This window comes from Agaricus bisporus (assembly GCF_000300575.1).
Source record: "Agaricus bisporus var. bisporus H97 unplaced genomic scaffold AGABI2scaffold_2, whole genome shotgun sequence".
NCBI lineage: Eukaryota > Fungi > Basidiomycota > Agaricomycetes > Agaricales > Agaricaceae > Agaricus > Agaricus bisporus.
The window spans coordinates 2,424,413-2,438,044 of NW_006267355.1; the positions used below are offsets into that span (position 1 = coordinate 2,424,413).

The 13,632-nt window shown below is 46.0% G+C and overlaps 5 protein-coding genes across 5 annotated transcripts in view; 3 read left to right on the forward strand and 2 right to left on the reverse strand.

The window, feature by feature from the left end:
* Nucleotides 1-457: 457 nt before the first annotated feature.
* On the reverse strand, nucleotides 458-2,441 carry AGABI2DRAFT_141382 (hypothetical protein; the record flags this gene model as incomplete). The annotated part of the gene is made up of 5 exons (XM_006458525.1): nucleotides 458-789; nucleotides 1,099-1,168; nucleotides 1,222-1,323; nucleotides 1,879-2,204; nucleotides 2,264-2,441. 5 exons carry the CDS (start codon nucleotides 2,439-2,441, stop codon nucleotides 458-460), a joined length of 1,008 nt encoding a protein of 335 aa, XP_006458588.1.
* A 757-nt stretch (nucleotides 2,442-3,198) lies between these two features.
* AGABI2DRAFT_115623 (hypothetical protein) lies at nucleotides 3,199-5,863 on the forward strand (the record flags this gene model as incomplete). The annotated part of the gene is made up of 10 exons (XM_006458526.1): nucleotides 3,199-3,314; nucleotides 3,370-3,468; nucleotides 3,525-3,599; nucleotides 3,662-3,739; nucleotides 3,793-3,882; nucleotides 3,929-4,473; nucleotides 4,526-4,665; nucleotides 4,727-4,822; nucleotides 4,869-5,327; nucleotides 5,660-5,863. 10 exons carry the CDS (start codon nucleotides 3,199-3,201, stop codon nucleotides 5,861-5,863), a joined length of 1,902 nt encoding a protein of 633 aa, XP_006458589.1.
* A 406-nt stretch (nucleotides 5,864-6,269) lies between these two features.
* AGABI2DRAFT_115624 (hypothetical protein) lies at nucleotides 6,270-7,795 on the reverse strand (the record flags this gene model as incomplete). The annotated part of the gene is made up of 14 exons (XM_006458527.1): nucleotides 6,270-6,360; nucleotides 6,413-6,438; nucleotides 6,491-6,528; nucleotides 6,579-6,605; nucleotides 6,656-6,703; nucleotides 6,761-6,799; nucleotides 6,863-6,955; nucleotides 7,015-7,158; nucleotides 7,211-7,243; nucleotides 7,292-7,345; nucleotides 7,400-7,529; nucleotides 7,592-7,611; nucleotides 7,670-7,679; nucleotides 7,730-7,795. The coding sequence occupies 14 exons, from the start codon at nucleotides 7,793-7,795 to the stop codon at nucleotides 6,270-6,272; spliced, it is 819 nt and encodes a 272-aa protein (XP_006458590.1).
* A 1,039-nt stretch (nucleotides 7,796-8,834) lies between these two features.
* On the forward strand, nucleotides 8,835-9,720 carry AGABI2DRAFT_63810 (hypothetical protein; the record flags this gene model as incomplete). The annotated part of the gene is made up of 4 exons (XM_006458528.1): nucleotides 8,835-8,960; nucleotides 9,195-9,349; nucleotides 9,412-9,481; nucleotides 9,535-9,720. 4 exons carry the CDS (start codon nucleotides 8,835-8,837, stop codon nucleotides 9,718-9,720), a joined length of 537 nt encoding a protein of 178 aa, XP_006458591.1.
* Nucleotides 9,721-9,907: 187 nt separating this feature from the next.
* AGABI2DRAFT_183603 (hypothetical protein) overlaps nucleotides 9,908-13,632 on the forward strand; it is a gene marked incomplete at its 3' end in the record, with an annotated part of 4,521 nt that continues 796 nt past the window's right edge. Inside the window, exons 1-8 of the mRNA XM_006458529.1 lie at nucleotides 9,908-10,856; nucleotides 10,938-11,333; nucleotides 11,454-11,517; nucleotides 11,551-11,603; nucleotides 12,201-12,336; nucleotides 12,412-12,507; nucleotides 12,575-12,829; nucleotides 12,899-13,629. Of these exons, the coding sequence (XP_006458592.1) occupies nucleotides 10,164-10,856; nucleotides 10,938-11,333; nucleotides 11,454-11,517; nucleotides 11,551-11,603; nucleotides 12,201-12,336; nucleotides 12,412-12,507; nucleotides 12,575-12,829; nucleotides 12,899-13,629 (2,424 nt within the window). The 5' untranslated portion in view covers nucleotides 9,908-10,163. The remainder of the gene's footprint in view (nucleotides 10,857-10,937; nucleotides 11,334-11,453; nucleotides 11,518-11,550; nucleotides 11,604-12,200; nucleotides 12,337-12,411; nucleotides 12,508-12,574; nucleotides 12,830-12,898; nucleotides 13,630-13,632) is intronic.

Below are 13,632 nucleotides of genomic sequence, written 5' to 3' on the forward strand. Positions count from 1 at the left end.
GAGTGACGTTGATAATGTGGGATGAAGTATTGGAGAGACCCTGGATGTTGCAGCGATGGAATAACCCGGACTTCCGTCGTTGGGAACCGGTCCGGTTCTTTACGATGTGCCCGTGTGGAGAAGTAATGGCAACATACTTCGGCAGGGACTGGTACGAAAGGTTACGTCCTTAGATAGTTGTTTGTACTTGTGGACACTTTTATGGTTTGTTTGGACTTGTTGACGTTTTTATGATCAAAGTTGTTCTTGTTTACTTTCTTCTTACTCCACTCTTCTTTTCTCATGTCAAATGTATAATTAGTTTATTTTCACATACGTTGCTTCTTTTCTCGTGTCAATATATAAATAGTTACCTAGGGTAGTTGGTCTGTGCGCCATAGTCTAGGTATATAAAGTAGGTAGAAACTTGTAGAAGACTCCGTCGAGTTCTCTTAGGTTCACGCCTAATAAACTTTTGTCACTTTCCTCTATAGTTCTTAAGTTCAGGTGTGACCTGTGACATCTCAGTCACAGTCACCCTAACATCAGAAGTACTTCCCCCCCAGCGTCGTTCAAGCACACGGTTAAGTTTCTCAGTGGCTTGGCTATGTTGTACAAACGTGTCGGTGTCCCGGTGACTGAAACTTGGTCCCTCCACGAGATCATCGGTATCACTGGGCCCAGGCATGTCGAAACTCCTTTTTTCTGGCCGTTCCTCTGCATTGGCTTGAGATGGCGAGCGTGGCCGCTTGTTACCGTTCAGGCCATCAGCATTTGAACGCACAGGCACAAATTGTTCTATGACAGCAGCTGCGATTGTAGTTGAGGTTCTTCCTGCAAGATGAGCTCTCCGTGTGTTGTAAGTTACGTGCCAGCCACAGCCACAGGTGCATTTGACTTTGTGACTTTTTTTAATGCTGTTTCCGGATTCCATGAGGGAGTGAAAATGGTGAACTTGAACACGGTAAAGCCGCGTTGGCAACGTGGCGTGCACGTGCAAATGCCGCATGGGCAATAACGCAAGCCTGAGGACCAAGATGATGGACAGCTAATCGATGGAAAATCGCTGGAGAAATGACACTCAGCATTCTTACCGGAAGCAACAAAAGTTAGACTCACCAAGTGGAATCACAATATAGCTCTGCGCATTTTCATTGTTTGCTTCGACGCCAGTAGTAGTGAAGGGGTACTGCCACGAAGAATCAGATATCATGCGTTTGCATTGGCCAAGTCAATGCTTACAAGCAAAAAGGAAAATCCCTGTTTGGAGACCAGGTTGGAAAGGCCTGGTAGCAGCATCGGTCCAGTCATCAACGGATGTTGCAACAGGACGGGGAATATGAACTGATATGGGCGATTCCAAGGCAAATGTTAAAAGCGGCTCATGTAGACCCAGAGTAGAGATCTCAGCGAGAGGGGATACTGACGTTGTGGTGGTCGCCATCAGGTCAAGTTGAGTATAGCAGTCATAATACACAAGTCCAGTTGCGTGTGTCGCTGACCAGATGTCATGTGACCAGGATCACGGCTTCCACATGTTCAAGTTGTGCTGGACATGAACGCAAACACCAACCAAGTTAGCGCTCCCTATTCCCCAACCCACGCCACCGATAACCTACCACAAAATGCTATGCCGCGTACTTCAGGGTGTCCAACTGATTAAAGATCCCAAATTCAAGGAAGGAAAATTATAGATTGCATTTGCCAAGTAATGTCAATATTACTTCAAAAAACTCCTAGCTTAATTATTTCCCTCCTCAGCGTCACTATCGATATCGCTAAATTCGATGACAAGTTTACAAGAGCGCGTGCTCTTTGGCAGCTTAACTTGAATGTCTCTGAAAATCTGAACGGGTCATTAGATCAGACTTTGGCAGAATCAAGTATGTATCCGTTTACCTTTCTTTTTTTCCGCTCATCTCTTTCCCCCTCTCCAGTAATCGCCGCTGCCCCAACGTACTTCCTTTTTGACGCTTCCATTCTGGCCGTGCTACTCCCTGCACCGTCGTGTTCCTCTTGTTTGATTTCCGGACAATCCACACCCACTCTTGCGACGTGCCTAATCGCTGAGGTCTGGCTGCGATCTTCGACCTTAAGCTTTTTGTACATCCTACCACGCGTAACACCTTCGGCTCTATCAGCTCCACCCCGCCTTCTAGCATACTCTGCCTTTTGAGGCTGGCTTTCCCTTGGGAACAGAGAGACTGTACCGAGTTGCGATTGCACTGTATAATTAAATCGTGGTAAGTCATCGAAGTTAGAAAAAATTAGAGATCTAACTCACGCTCATGGTTTGGAAGAGGCTCCACTTTGTGCGGTTGATTTTTACTCACCACCTGTGCAATCTCACGTTGACGCTGGCCTATGGAGTATGCTGGAGAAGGACTTCGCTCTTGCGAAGAATCTCCTGCTGCGTACGTGGAGTCATAGCAGACTTCATCGGGTGAAGAGGTGGGATGCATGGCCAGCAAAAGAAAGTATGATTTTGCTTTTTTTTGATCGCGTGTTCTTATATGCAACATCCCAGATTTCTCCGTCACAGGGTCTTACCTTTTTCAATCGTTTGCGATGAAGATCCCTGGGACAGCCCTGGACTGTTTTGAATAAGGCAACCTTACGACGACATTGGCAATTGCCTAGTTACCTGCGCTTAGGGCATTCGGGCCAGCGCTAACGTGTTGAAAAGGCTTGGTATCACTATTGATGCCTTTGCTTGCATCTGTTTTCCCTCATTTTGGTGACATTTTTGACTGGCGCTTAAGGCACGGGTGACGTATACTGAATTTATGATCCATATTCTCTGCGCAATTTGCAATCCGTCCAAGATCCGTCTCCCTTGTTTTTTTTTTCACGTTTCAGTCTAATTTAGCCTCGATGGCTCCGGATCTCAAAATCGCAATTGCACTCGAACCACTTTTTTTTCACTAGTAGTGAAATGGATATTGGATCCGGGGTGCTTGCGCTTGTGTTTCTCATTGTGGTGACGCTGTTGGCTTGCGCTCAAGGCACGGGTAACGTATACTGAATTTACCATCCGTACTCTTTGCGCAATTTGCGATCCGTCTTCCCTTTTTTTTTTCTTCACGTTTCAGTCTAGTTTAGCCTCGACGACTCCGGATCTCGGAGTCACGATTGCAGTCAAACAATTTTTTTTTCTTTCTCTCGAGTATTTGAAAAGGCTGTCTATGGAATACGAGTGCTATCCACGTCCTTGCCTCCATGCCTACCAGGCGAAGAACTACTCAGGCTTCTGCCACTACATCGCTGGATCCCACCTCCGGCACTGCCAATCCAGCTCCACCCGTCCCAGTAACGACGAAGCCAAATACCAGAAGGTTTGTTTATTCTATCTATTCATTGTCACAGTCAAAGCTCACGTACTCTTTTAAGGCCAAAGAAGGATGCCAAAGCTTCCGCTGCCGTAGAGGAGTCTATCTCTGCTCCGACGGATGCGAGTCCAGCAGTCAAGGTGAAGAAAAGGACGAGAAGGTATGTTATCCGTGCATTTTCATGTTTAATCCTGATACTTTCACTTGTATCTACAGTCAAACTGCTCTTTCGGCTACTCTACATCCGACAAATCCACCCGCTACCGCTACCAAGAAGCGTAGGACAAGAAGGTATCTTTCTAACATCTTACTTGTATTAAAAATTCGCACATCTCTAACATTCTCCAATACAGTCAAACTAGTGCCCAAGAGCCATCTGCTGGACTGCAGGAGCCTGTTGCTACTGCGACAATCAAGCCGAAGGGAAATAGGTTTGTGAATGTCATTTCAACGTTGTACTTATTTCTAATTTCCTCGGACCAAGGAAAATTGCCGGACGCTCTTTGGTAGACCCAAAGGAATCTGCTACGGCAGTGCCAGACCAGACTCCGCCTCCAATTAAAGAGGCTTCAAGGTTCGCCGTTTTCCTTTTCATCATACCCACCTTGATGCCTTTTTAGAAGAAAGAGAACCGCTTCGGGTCCTTCCAGTGTACCGGAGAAGCCTGTCACCACAAAGAGACAAAAGGCCAAGAAATCTATCCTCGGGGAGAAGGACCCCGTCGTCGATAAGTCCGTCAAGCAATTGCCTGCACCATCTACCGCCGCCGCAAATGAAAGGGCATCAGATGGATCACAGAGGAGAGCTAACAGGAAGACGTCTTCCACCCAACCGAAGCTTGCCGTCCCCTTACCCAAGCCAGAGGTCCCGAAGAATGCCGGCACGAAGCCAAAGCCAAAGATGGTTGCCGGTCTGTCTAACGACGCTGAAAGGAACACATCCAGGACTCCAAGTACCTCAAGTGCAACCTTGATAGAGTCCACCGCTTCCGCAAATCCAGATAGGTCAATCTCGACTTCAACACGGTCTACGTCTACATCTGGAAAGTCCCGATCTAGCGATTTGGCTGACAAAGGGAAAGGTAAACACAAGGCGTCTCCTCCAGCCAACCAGGAGTTACTCGACGAAATAGCCGTCCTCAAAGCGAAGCTTGCGCAGAGTGAAGGTTAGTGATTTTTTATCACCGTTTCAAGACACTTTGATGAAGGTATCCTTAGCCCAGCGAGACAAAGAAGAGAAACTCGAAGCGGCCAAACCAGTTGAGAATAGGCCGCTTATTCCACAACCACGAGGGAAGTATAATTTGCAAGAAGCGATGGGATTGGAGGGTAATAAAGTGCTATATAATCAATGCAGGGTACGTCGCTTTATGCCTTCAAACTGCGCTGACAATAATTGACCAAATGCGGACTCATCAGGCAGCAGTCCATTCATGTGTCGTTAAGTCAGACCTTGCCGATAGTATCGACTGGCGCCGCCAAGATTCCGCCGTTATTGTGAAAATATGTAGCTTAGTAAGTGCTATATTATTGCCCATCATGTCTTCTAATGCTCGTTTAGGCAAAGGAGCTGGAGCCTCAGCTTAGAATGTATGAAAGAAGCTGGGCCATCATTGACATTATACGCACGACTTTTAAGAACAGACGCAACTACGCAATGAAATTGAAAACTAACTATACCGCGCCAAAGGCAAAATCTAAGAAAAATTGCAAAAGTGACGTCGAAAGCACCGGTGGTGCGGAAGATGGTGATAGTGGTTTTGAGAGTAATGATGACTCGAAGAAGGGAGTTGAGGATGATGAAGAGAATGCTGCTGAATTCGGGGACATGGATGAGGATGAGAGTGGCGATGACTTCGAGAGAGAAATGGAGAACAGTGGAAAGACGGCCGTGGAGTCTGTGGACGAGGACATGGATAGAGACAGCAAGTTTGACGATAGCGATTTCGAAACGGTGGATCAGGATGGTGCAGGAGCTGGTGCGGAGGCGATGGATGAAGGCCAGCCTGTTACGACCTTAGTCTGTGAGACTCAGGTTGCAGACAAGTGACAAAGACTTGAGAGCGAGGTGAGAGTAGAGAAAGGGGAAGATACAATTGGTAAAGCGTAAAGAAGTACAGCAGTACCTATAGGGTTTATATATGTAAAGAGTACTACCCAGGGTAACTAAGTATAGTCATAGTACTCGGGGTAATAGAAGAGTGGAGTGAAAGCATATGGGAGTGGAGCAAGCGTGAGATGAAAGTATACAGATAAGGGAAGATCAAAGAAACTGAAAAGAAGTACGCATGGGAATAGGAGAAACAGTTTAGCCTAATTAGAATATCCATAATCGATGAGATCATAACACAGCCCGAGTATATGAGCAGTGACACAGACGAGGGCGAGGACAAGGACGAAGACGAAGACGAGGAAATGTCCACAGGAGACGAGGGGAAACGAGCCGATTCCAATGGCGTAGACGAGGAACAAATCAAATCTGGTCGAGAATCCCTGAAGCGACCCCTCACTCTGAATGAGGGGAGTTCTGATGTCAAGCGCAGGAAAAGGACCTGAGTTCAGTAGGATTTCCCGAGATACACTCAATTTTAGATATATTATTTTACAGTCATTAATAGTCTGATTTCCTTCATTATTTCGTGTTACTATTGGTATACAGAAGTAGTGAAACCTGCTGCCTAACGCAGTATATGTATGGAAATCGAGATCAGGGAATCAACAATATGCTTCAGGTGATTACTGAGTCGTGAGATAAGATAAATACAATACTTTAAACAGTGGTGCTAGAGGGAAGCCCTTCATTTCATACCCTCTCAACAAAGGGATTTTCCTTCCTCCATGGGTTCACAGTGTACGAAGCCATTGTCCAAAGATTCCACAAGCTTCTGTAAAATAAAATAAAATAAAATAACATCTTCATCAACGAGACCCGGTCGAACTCCTTTCATCAGAGCAAGCCAATTCAATTAGTACCGCTCATTGGTCTTGCACCAAGCTCGCGAATATTCAATACGACGCGACCGGCGAGGATAGATCGTATCATACAGCTAGGCCTAGAGATGCAGATTATATTGATGTCATTGAAAGATATCAAAGAGCACTTACATCGTGAATAGGAAAATGTCATCTGGCTAGATAGAAGGGATAAGTCAAACTTTTATAATACGGGTCGTTGGGACATACAAAAGCTAGTTGCATCACCAGGCAGAGAATATCGAGCACTAAAGTCACCGTGAGTGTTAATGGTGCGATCCTCGAAGCTACCACCTACATAAAAGGTAGACATAGAAAATGACACCTGAGAGGCATTCAATCCGACATTAGAGATCCTGAAGAAAGACGACATACCTTCGACGTGAACATGCCTCACAAGCTCCGACTGATAAGGAAGTCTGTCTGCAACCAAAAAAAAAATCAAGTACATCATTTGAAAGATGAGGATGCCTCACATACAGATTCTAATTGTTGGATATGCCATCGACGCAAGCATGACTACAATCCAACATAGAAATTCAATACCTTCGCTTCAGAGCGTATCGAATTTCACCAACTAACTTGCATCATAAATGAGTAAACAAGCAAACTCCTTCCAAAACGTCGCCCCATGCGTATCAGTCAAACATCCACCAAACGGAAGGAGAGTAAAGTCTGAAAAATCGAGACAATTTATCTCAGATCCGTGCAATGCGCAAGTGATTACTACTCACATTGAAGGGGACGGAGCAGGAGTATGAAGCTCGTGAGCGAGTATATCACAAGGGCTGCGTACATTGTCCCAAGAAGAACAATGATAAAGATGTACTTGTCCATAGTTGACTTCCAAACGACGATAACGCGCGCAATAAGTAGGGCTATCCGAAAGTTGGAGTGACAGTGTTGCGAGAAGTACCGCCGCGGACTTACACTCGGATACGAATACACCAAAGAGGTAGAGTACTAGAACCTCGTTGTAAACCACTGTACTTGACAAAAATTGCGACTCACCTGCGGCTGCAAAAATGAGCGGTTTACACATTGGAACATTCGTACCAAAATAGTCTATCAGCAATTTCAGTTGCCTCAAACACTTTGTCAGAGAGGAAGAGCTCTTACGGAGTTCAAGAAAGATGGCATCTGCGATGATGAGGTATCGGTTCAGTAGATACAAGATCTTTGTAAAGTTCCATCTGGATTTCCATACAAGTTCGACTTCCATGTTCATCGTAATTAAGCACTCATATCCCTAGATTTTGCAACACATAATGCTAAGCAAAATAAGACGTGGCGTTTGTTTTTGTGACTTACGACAAGGACAATTGAAGCCGCTGCGGCGGGCCACCTAAATCAGTACTCGTACTGTTTGAGAGAGACCAGCAACTTTACTGTCAGTCCACTAGTAAAGTAATCAGCGTTTAAGGAAACGAATCATGAATGGAATCTTACTTTGTTAATCATAACATGATTGAGAGCGGTGAGTTGATCAACGGGCAAGATGCTTGGGATGGTCATTCTACTGGACCTGCCAGGCGAGGTGGTAGTAATGCACGGAAAGGGCACAAAGAGTTATAGAGAAGTAGAGTCCTTCCATCCACCGGTTTTATACAGCAGCCATGTCAGTCGTGACGATGCATGTGGGCGATGGAATAAAATATGCACAAGTAGCCGTTCTATCGCAGAACATCAATCAAGCAAGTGAGCCAACAGCAGTTGTTCCGTTCAAAACACTCACCCTTCTGTCAACCAATGCATTTCGAGTTTCAACGTTGACTATCGACGTGCATTAGAAGAAGCCGGATAACTTATAACCAAACTGAAAATGAGTGTGGGAAACTACATATGTAAGTAGTTGAGAAATTGAATTTTGCAATTGCTTTTTAAACGTGTCTTCTTTCTCTGCATCGAAATTCGAAACGCCCCAAAATACTTCCGCCGGCTCCGAACAGACATCAACAAAATATCGTTTAGAGCCACATGAATGTGGCACACATCGCGTGTACCTTTTTTGAGTCTACCCACTGGCATATGCTCTTGAGGTATCAGCGCAACAGTGCCGAAGACAGCGAAATGAAACGCCCGTTCTCACCTCATCCCACCACTCATGGTTTGCACTCGCTTTTCATGAAGCGGTTGTCCAGTTCTTTCATACCACTCTGACTGCATCGGGTTTTTGAGTTCGTATGGGAAGTCTTTCGGCGACACGATATAGGTGTATCAACGTTTTCGGTGCTCTGGTCGAGACGGCCCTGCCGCTGACTGTCGTCTTGAGATCATGTCACTGGAACTCTCTATGTCAACGTATCTCTAAATTCAGCGTCAAGCGCTGCTGACTCCCCTTTAATTCGAGGTGCGTCCATCTATCTCAACTAGAAATCAATCAAGAATTGACTGGTAAAGGTGACAGCATGCAGGTTTTGATCAAGCGATTACCTTGATGTAGAAAGAGTTTTCTTTACTCTCTTAGCCCTCATTAACAAACCAAAAGAGTATAGACTCTACCCAAATAAATTGCTTACAAAAAAAGTGGAGTTCCAAGGAAACAACAAGAACAATGCGTCTCATCCTCTCTTCTCGTCATCCCAGAAACAGCACCTACACCACTGAAACTGGTCAAATCCTTTATAAAGTGAATAAACCGCGTAGATTTGGATATGGAGTTGCGACTATAAGAAAAGCTGTTGGGACGGTTCATGGTGTTTGGCAGGGTAATGGTCTTGGACCTGAGGTTCTGGTACCATCAGTCACGCCAGTAGAAAAATCACCGTTTGATGATCCGGAACCGGAGGAGGAGGAAGAGGGTGATGGTCGTCGTCGTTCTATGGATTCACAAGATGACTCTGCGCCATTTGCGGATTCGAATTCGAATTCGAATTCGGATTTGGATTCTGTTGATTCTGTTGATGCTGTTGAGGGAAGATCGTCGGTACCTTCGACATCGGGTTCGTTGCAAGGCCATTTTGCGTTTCTTGCGCAGATTGAATTTCATGGGTTTTCGCCGACGAGGTTTCTTTATAATAATTTGAATGTTTCTGTGGATGAGTTGTTTCGGAAAGTAGGGGGGTCGTGGTATGGCAGGTGAGTACTGTATGTGCTCGAATTCTTTCTTACTTACTATTTTCGATGCGTAGTAGGGGAAGAGTGTGGAAGGCGTCTGATGGACAGGAATATCGTTGGGTCCTGTGTGCTGACAATCTTGAAGTAAGTTTACTTATAGACGTACCCAATAACCTGAACTAAACCTTTTGTTGTAGATGGTCAAAAATGACGAAAGTAAGAAACCGGTGGTCGTATTCAAATCCTATCACAGTCCACATAATCCTTTCAAGAAACCCCAGCAAGCTTCGATGGAAGTAGATGATAGCTGCGTTCCGATCCTTGATGAAATTATTATGACGTTTGTGTATTGTCATAAAGTGAGAAAGGATAGGAACCGTTGAGGATGTACGTTGTTAAAATGAATAAATGATTGAGTAGAGGGATGTTGCTAAATTAGTTTCGGGATCGTCGGAACTCGTGGAATTTGAATTTTAGATGTCGAGGCACTGCAAATCAATGATGTTTTTCTCGAAAGCACTGCAATCCATTTAAGTATTACTCGAGCCTCGAGGTGCTGTACAGCATTTGTATTTGGATTGCTCCTTTATTCCGTCATTATCAGATGGTGCAATAAAGCCGTGGTACGTCCCTAAGGAGGGGTAAGATCCGGGATATGATACTCATCATGACACAGGAGCTGCTTATCGGTATATGTGCTGTGTGATCCGTTAATGACCAAGTAGAGAGACAGAGCACGTTTGTCACATCGGTACCGGGTGAGTTTGAGCAGAGAGCGGTGATGGCCGAGAGGGATATAGGTGCTGCCTTCTGAGCTGTCCCCGCCATGGCTGACCATGGCCACCTCTCCCCGCCCCCGCCCTTGTTTTCGCCCTGGCCCACGTCCCCGCTCTCCGACTCCTCTGTCTCAGTCCGATCTAGCTCGTCCCTTGGCGGTCTCAGCTCGTCCTCCTCCCTCGCCTCTACTTTTTCTGACTTTCCCCCGCCCCCGTCTGCAGGCCCAAAGACCCTCGCCTTTCTTGCATCCCCGTTCTCCAAGTTTGACATGGCAGAGTCCGTATCTAGCGACCCGACTCCCCCGACACCACCACGCTCTATAACGGCTGATTTTTTTGCGACCCCCATTCGCACCCCGTCTCCACCTCGAAAAGCCAAGGCACCGAGCATTTTCAATGCTGCTCACCTCTCGCGTATATTTCCGTCCCGATACACGGCCTACAACGACGACGAGAGCACAGGCAAGCACTTTGTCGAGTTGGACGCTCCTGCTGGCTCTTCCACTCTCCCCCTTCCCTCATCCACAAACCCCTACAGACTGCCAACCCCTCCTCCACCGTCTCCAACTCCCCCTCGCCATCTCAGTCTTCCCGACGACGAGCAAACTCCCCGTCCAACCCATCTTGAACCAGCTTACACCAGCTTCGCCGTACCCGAACCTCCTTACGTTGACCCTTCCCCAGGTTGCGTCATAACGTCAAATCCCCCCTGTATATCAAATCCCCCCAACCCCACCCTTACCGTAACGCCACCTGCGAATAGCACCACTTTCGCCGCTGCCATGGAACTCAATAGCACCACCTTTGAAATGCTATCTCAACAGCCAGAGTCCTCGACGAGCAAAACCCAACTCCAGTTGATCCGGCCTCTTGGTCAAGGCGCCTTTTCCAGCGTCTGGCTCGCTCATGACAAATCTCTCATCCCACTCACATTTCAATCAAAACAATCCGTGCGTGAACTTCGTAGAAAGGCTAGTATAGCCAGCAGATGGAGTTTTTCTGAAGGTCTTTATGGGATCAGTAATAGCAATAATGGGAGTGCTATCAGTCTCAGTCGTAAATCGAGTCTGGGAGATAAATATGGGAAACCTTTGGAAAGGGAGAGTAGTTTGCGTATGAGGAGGTTGAAAGCGAGAGTTCGAGGAACTACACCTGTGGGTTTTGGTACTCGATATGTTGATGAAAGACATGGCGAGATGGGTATCAAGGAACTGAGTCCCGTTTCGGATTCGGAACACAGTGCACTCTACTCTTCTCCATCCATCTCGGCTTCGACTTCTACATCATCTGCTCCTGATTTGACTAGCAACAACGAATCAGCATGTACTTTGAAAAAGAAGAGAAATTCGCAAAAGGGAAGGTTGGTGGCTGTCAAGTTGACTCCAAGGAAACCTGCTGTGGTTAGTACGCCTAGTATGACGAAACGAGAGAGGGAAGGAGAGGAAGAAAGGACAAGGGTAGGTTTTGTCAGGGAGGTTGAAATCCTCAAGGTGTGTGTTTTTATATCTGTTTTTTTTCGGTTTTGTATGTTTCGTGTTGGGAGAAGAGTAAAGATAGGGATGGAGATAACTTTCGGCACTGCCTCGCACATATATACATATGCACGAGCGGGGATGGTTTTTTCGCTTTCGGCAAGGGTTGGGGTGCCGATTGTCACGGGTACTACTTTGGGGGGAGAAAGAAGGAAGGGGGAATGTTACGGGTCAGGTGTGCATTTATATATCCCCCAACAAGGGTCAGCAGTCAGCATGCCCTTCAATGCGCTGTCCTCGTGCTTTTGGGAAATTTGGTCTAGTCTTCTTCTCGTGCCAGGAAAGTCTTTTTGGCAGCTTCGATCATTCATTTCCTTGGTGCGATGGCCTGATTGACGTGCTGAAGTTGAATTGGTATTCCGATTTTTTTTTTTGTTATTGTTGTCCTGCCATGCTTGTGTGGCGTGCACGATCATGGATTTGTGAAATAGAGATATCCAGGTTTGGATTCTCTATTACCTTTTTTAGATTTCTTAAAGCGTCTCCTTCCCCATTTTATCTTTCCCAATCAAACCAACGCCGCTAAACAAACTTTCTGATCACATTTTTTCTTAGCATATATCGCATCCGAATATTACGGCTTTGCTTGAACATATGTCGACATCTTCTCATCATATTTTGGTTCTTCCATATCTCCCTGGAGGAGATCTTCTTGGACTTGTGAATAATGATATTGCGTGGTCTAAATTAGGTGAGTGTTGATGTTCATTTTAAGTTTTTTTTTTTTTGTATTACGATATTGATCTTTGTGATATTTTTTTCGTAGGGGAGAATGTGTTGAGACGGATTTGGTGTGAATTGTGTAAAGCTGTAGGATGGATGCATGGTGTTGGTTTGGTGCATCGTGATATCAAATTGGAGAGTACGTTCTTTCTCTTTTTTTTTTTCGCAACTTTTCAGATACTTATACGTCTTTGCTTCCCTGCTAGATATCCTCTTAACGACTCACTGTTTCTCCCGTCTCACACCGTCATCACCTTGCCCGACTCTCGATTCATTACCTACTCCTCCAACACCTCTTATCAAATTATCTGATTTTGGATTATCGAGGTTTGTAGAGGTGGATGAACGGACTGGGGAAAGTGAGTTGTTGTGGACGAGATGTGGAAGTGAAGCGTATGCGGCACCGGAATTGGTTATGGGAACGGGGAGTGTTCGTGCTCAAGCTGCTCATATGAAACGACGTGTGTCGTGTAGTAGTGCGAGAGGAGGAGATTCTCATGACGAGGAAGACAATAATGATGATGTTGAAGCAACTCGGACTACGAGAGGGTTTTATGATGCTAGAGAAACAGATGCTTGGGCTTGTGGTGTTGTACTTTATGCACTTGTGGGGAGGAGATTACCGTTTGGAGAAGGTGTGGGTGCGTTTGTGGGATTACCGGAAGAGGAGGAGATGTTTAAGAAGAGGATTGGAGGGGATGGGATGTTTGGGTTGAATAAGGGGGGGTATTGGTATGGGAGGAGGAGGGAGGGGAGTGATGGGATGTTGGAGAGGAGGCAGTGGTTGATGAGGATTGCGAGGGGGGAGTATGAATGGCCTTTGAGTGGGATGGATGCTGCGACGACGACGGCGACGACGTTTTCGAATGAGGAAGAGAATACTCCTACTATGACTACTACTACTACTACGGACGATGATGATGATGAACTTGTAGGAGAACGGTTGGTGCAGTCGAAAGGTACGAAACGGATAGTGGGGAGGTTGTTGGTGAGGGATCCGAGGAAGAGAGCGAGGATTATGGATTTGTGGGATGAGGATTGGATGTGGGGTGTTGGTGGGGGGTATGCGATTGGAATGAATCAGGTTGAGTGGAAGGAACGGGGGAGAGATGAGGATGAGGGTTATCCTTATCAGCAGCAGCAACAGCAACAGCAGCAGGGTGATAGTGAAGTGGATGGATTGGGAATTGAATTTGAATTTGGTGGTGGGGAAGAAGAAGCGGATGAAGGATCTTTATTATGTGATAATAAGGAAGGAGAAGTG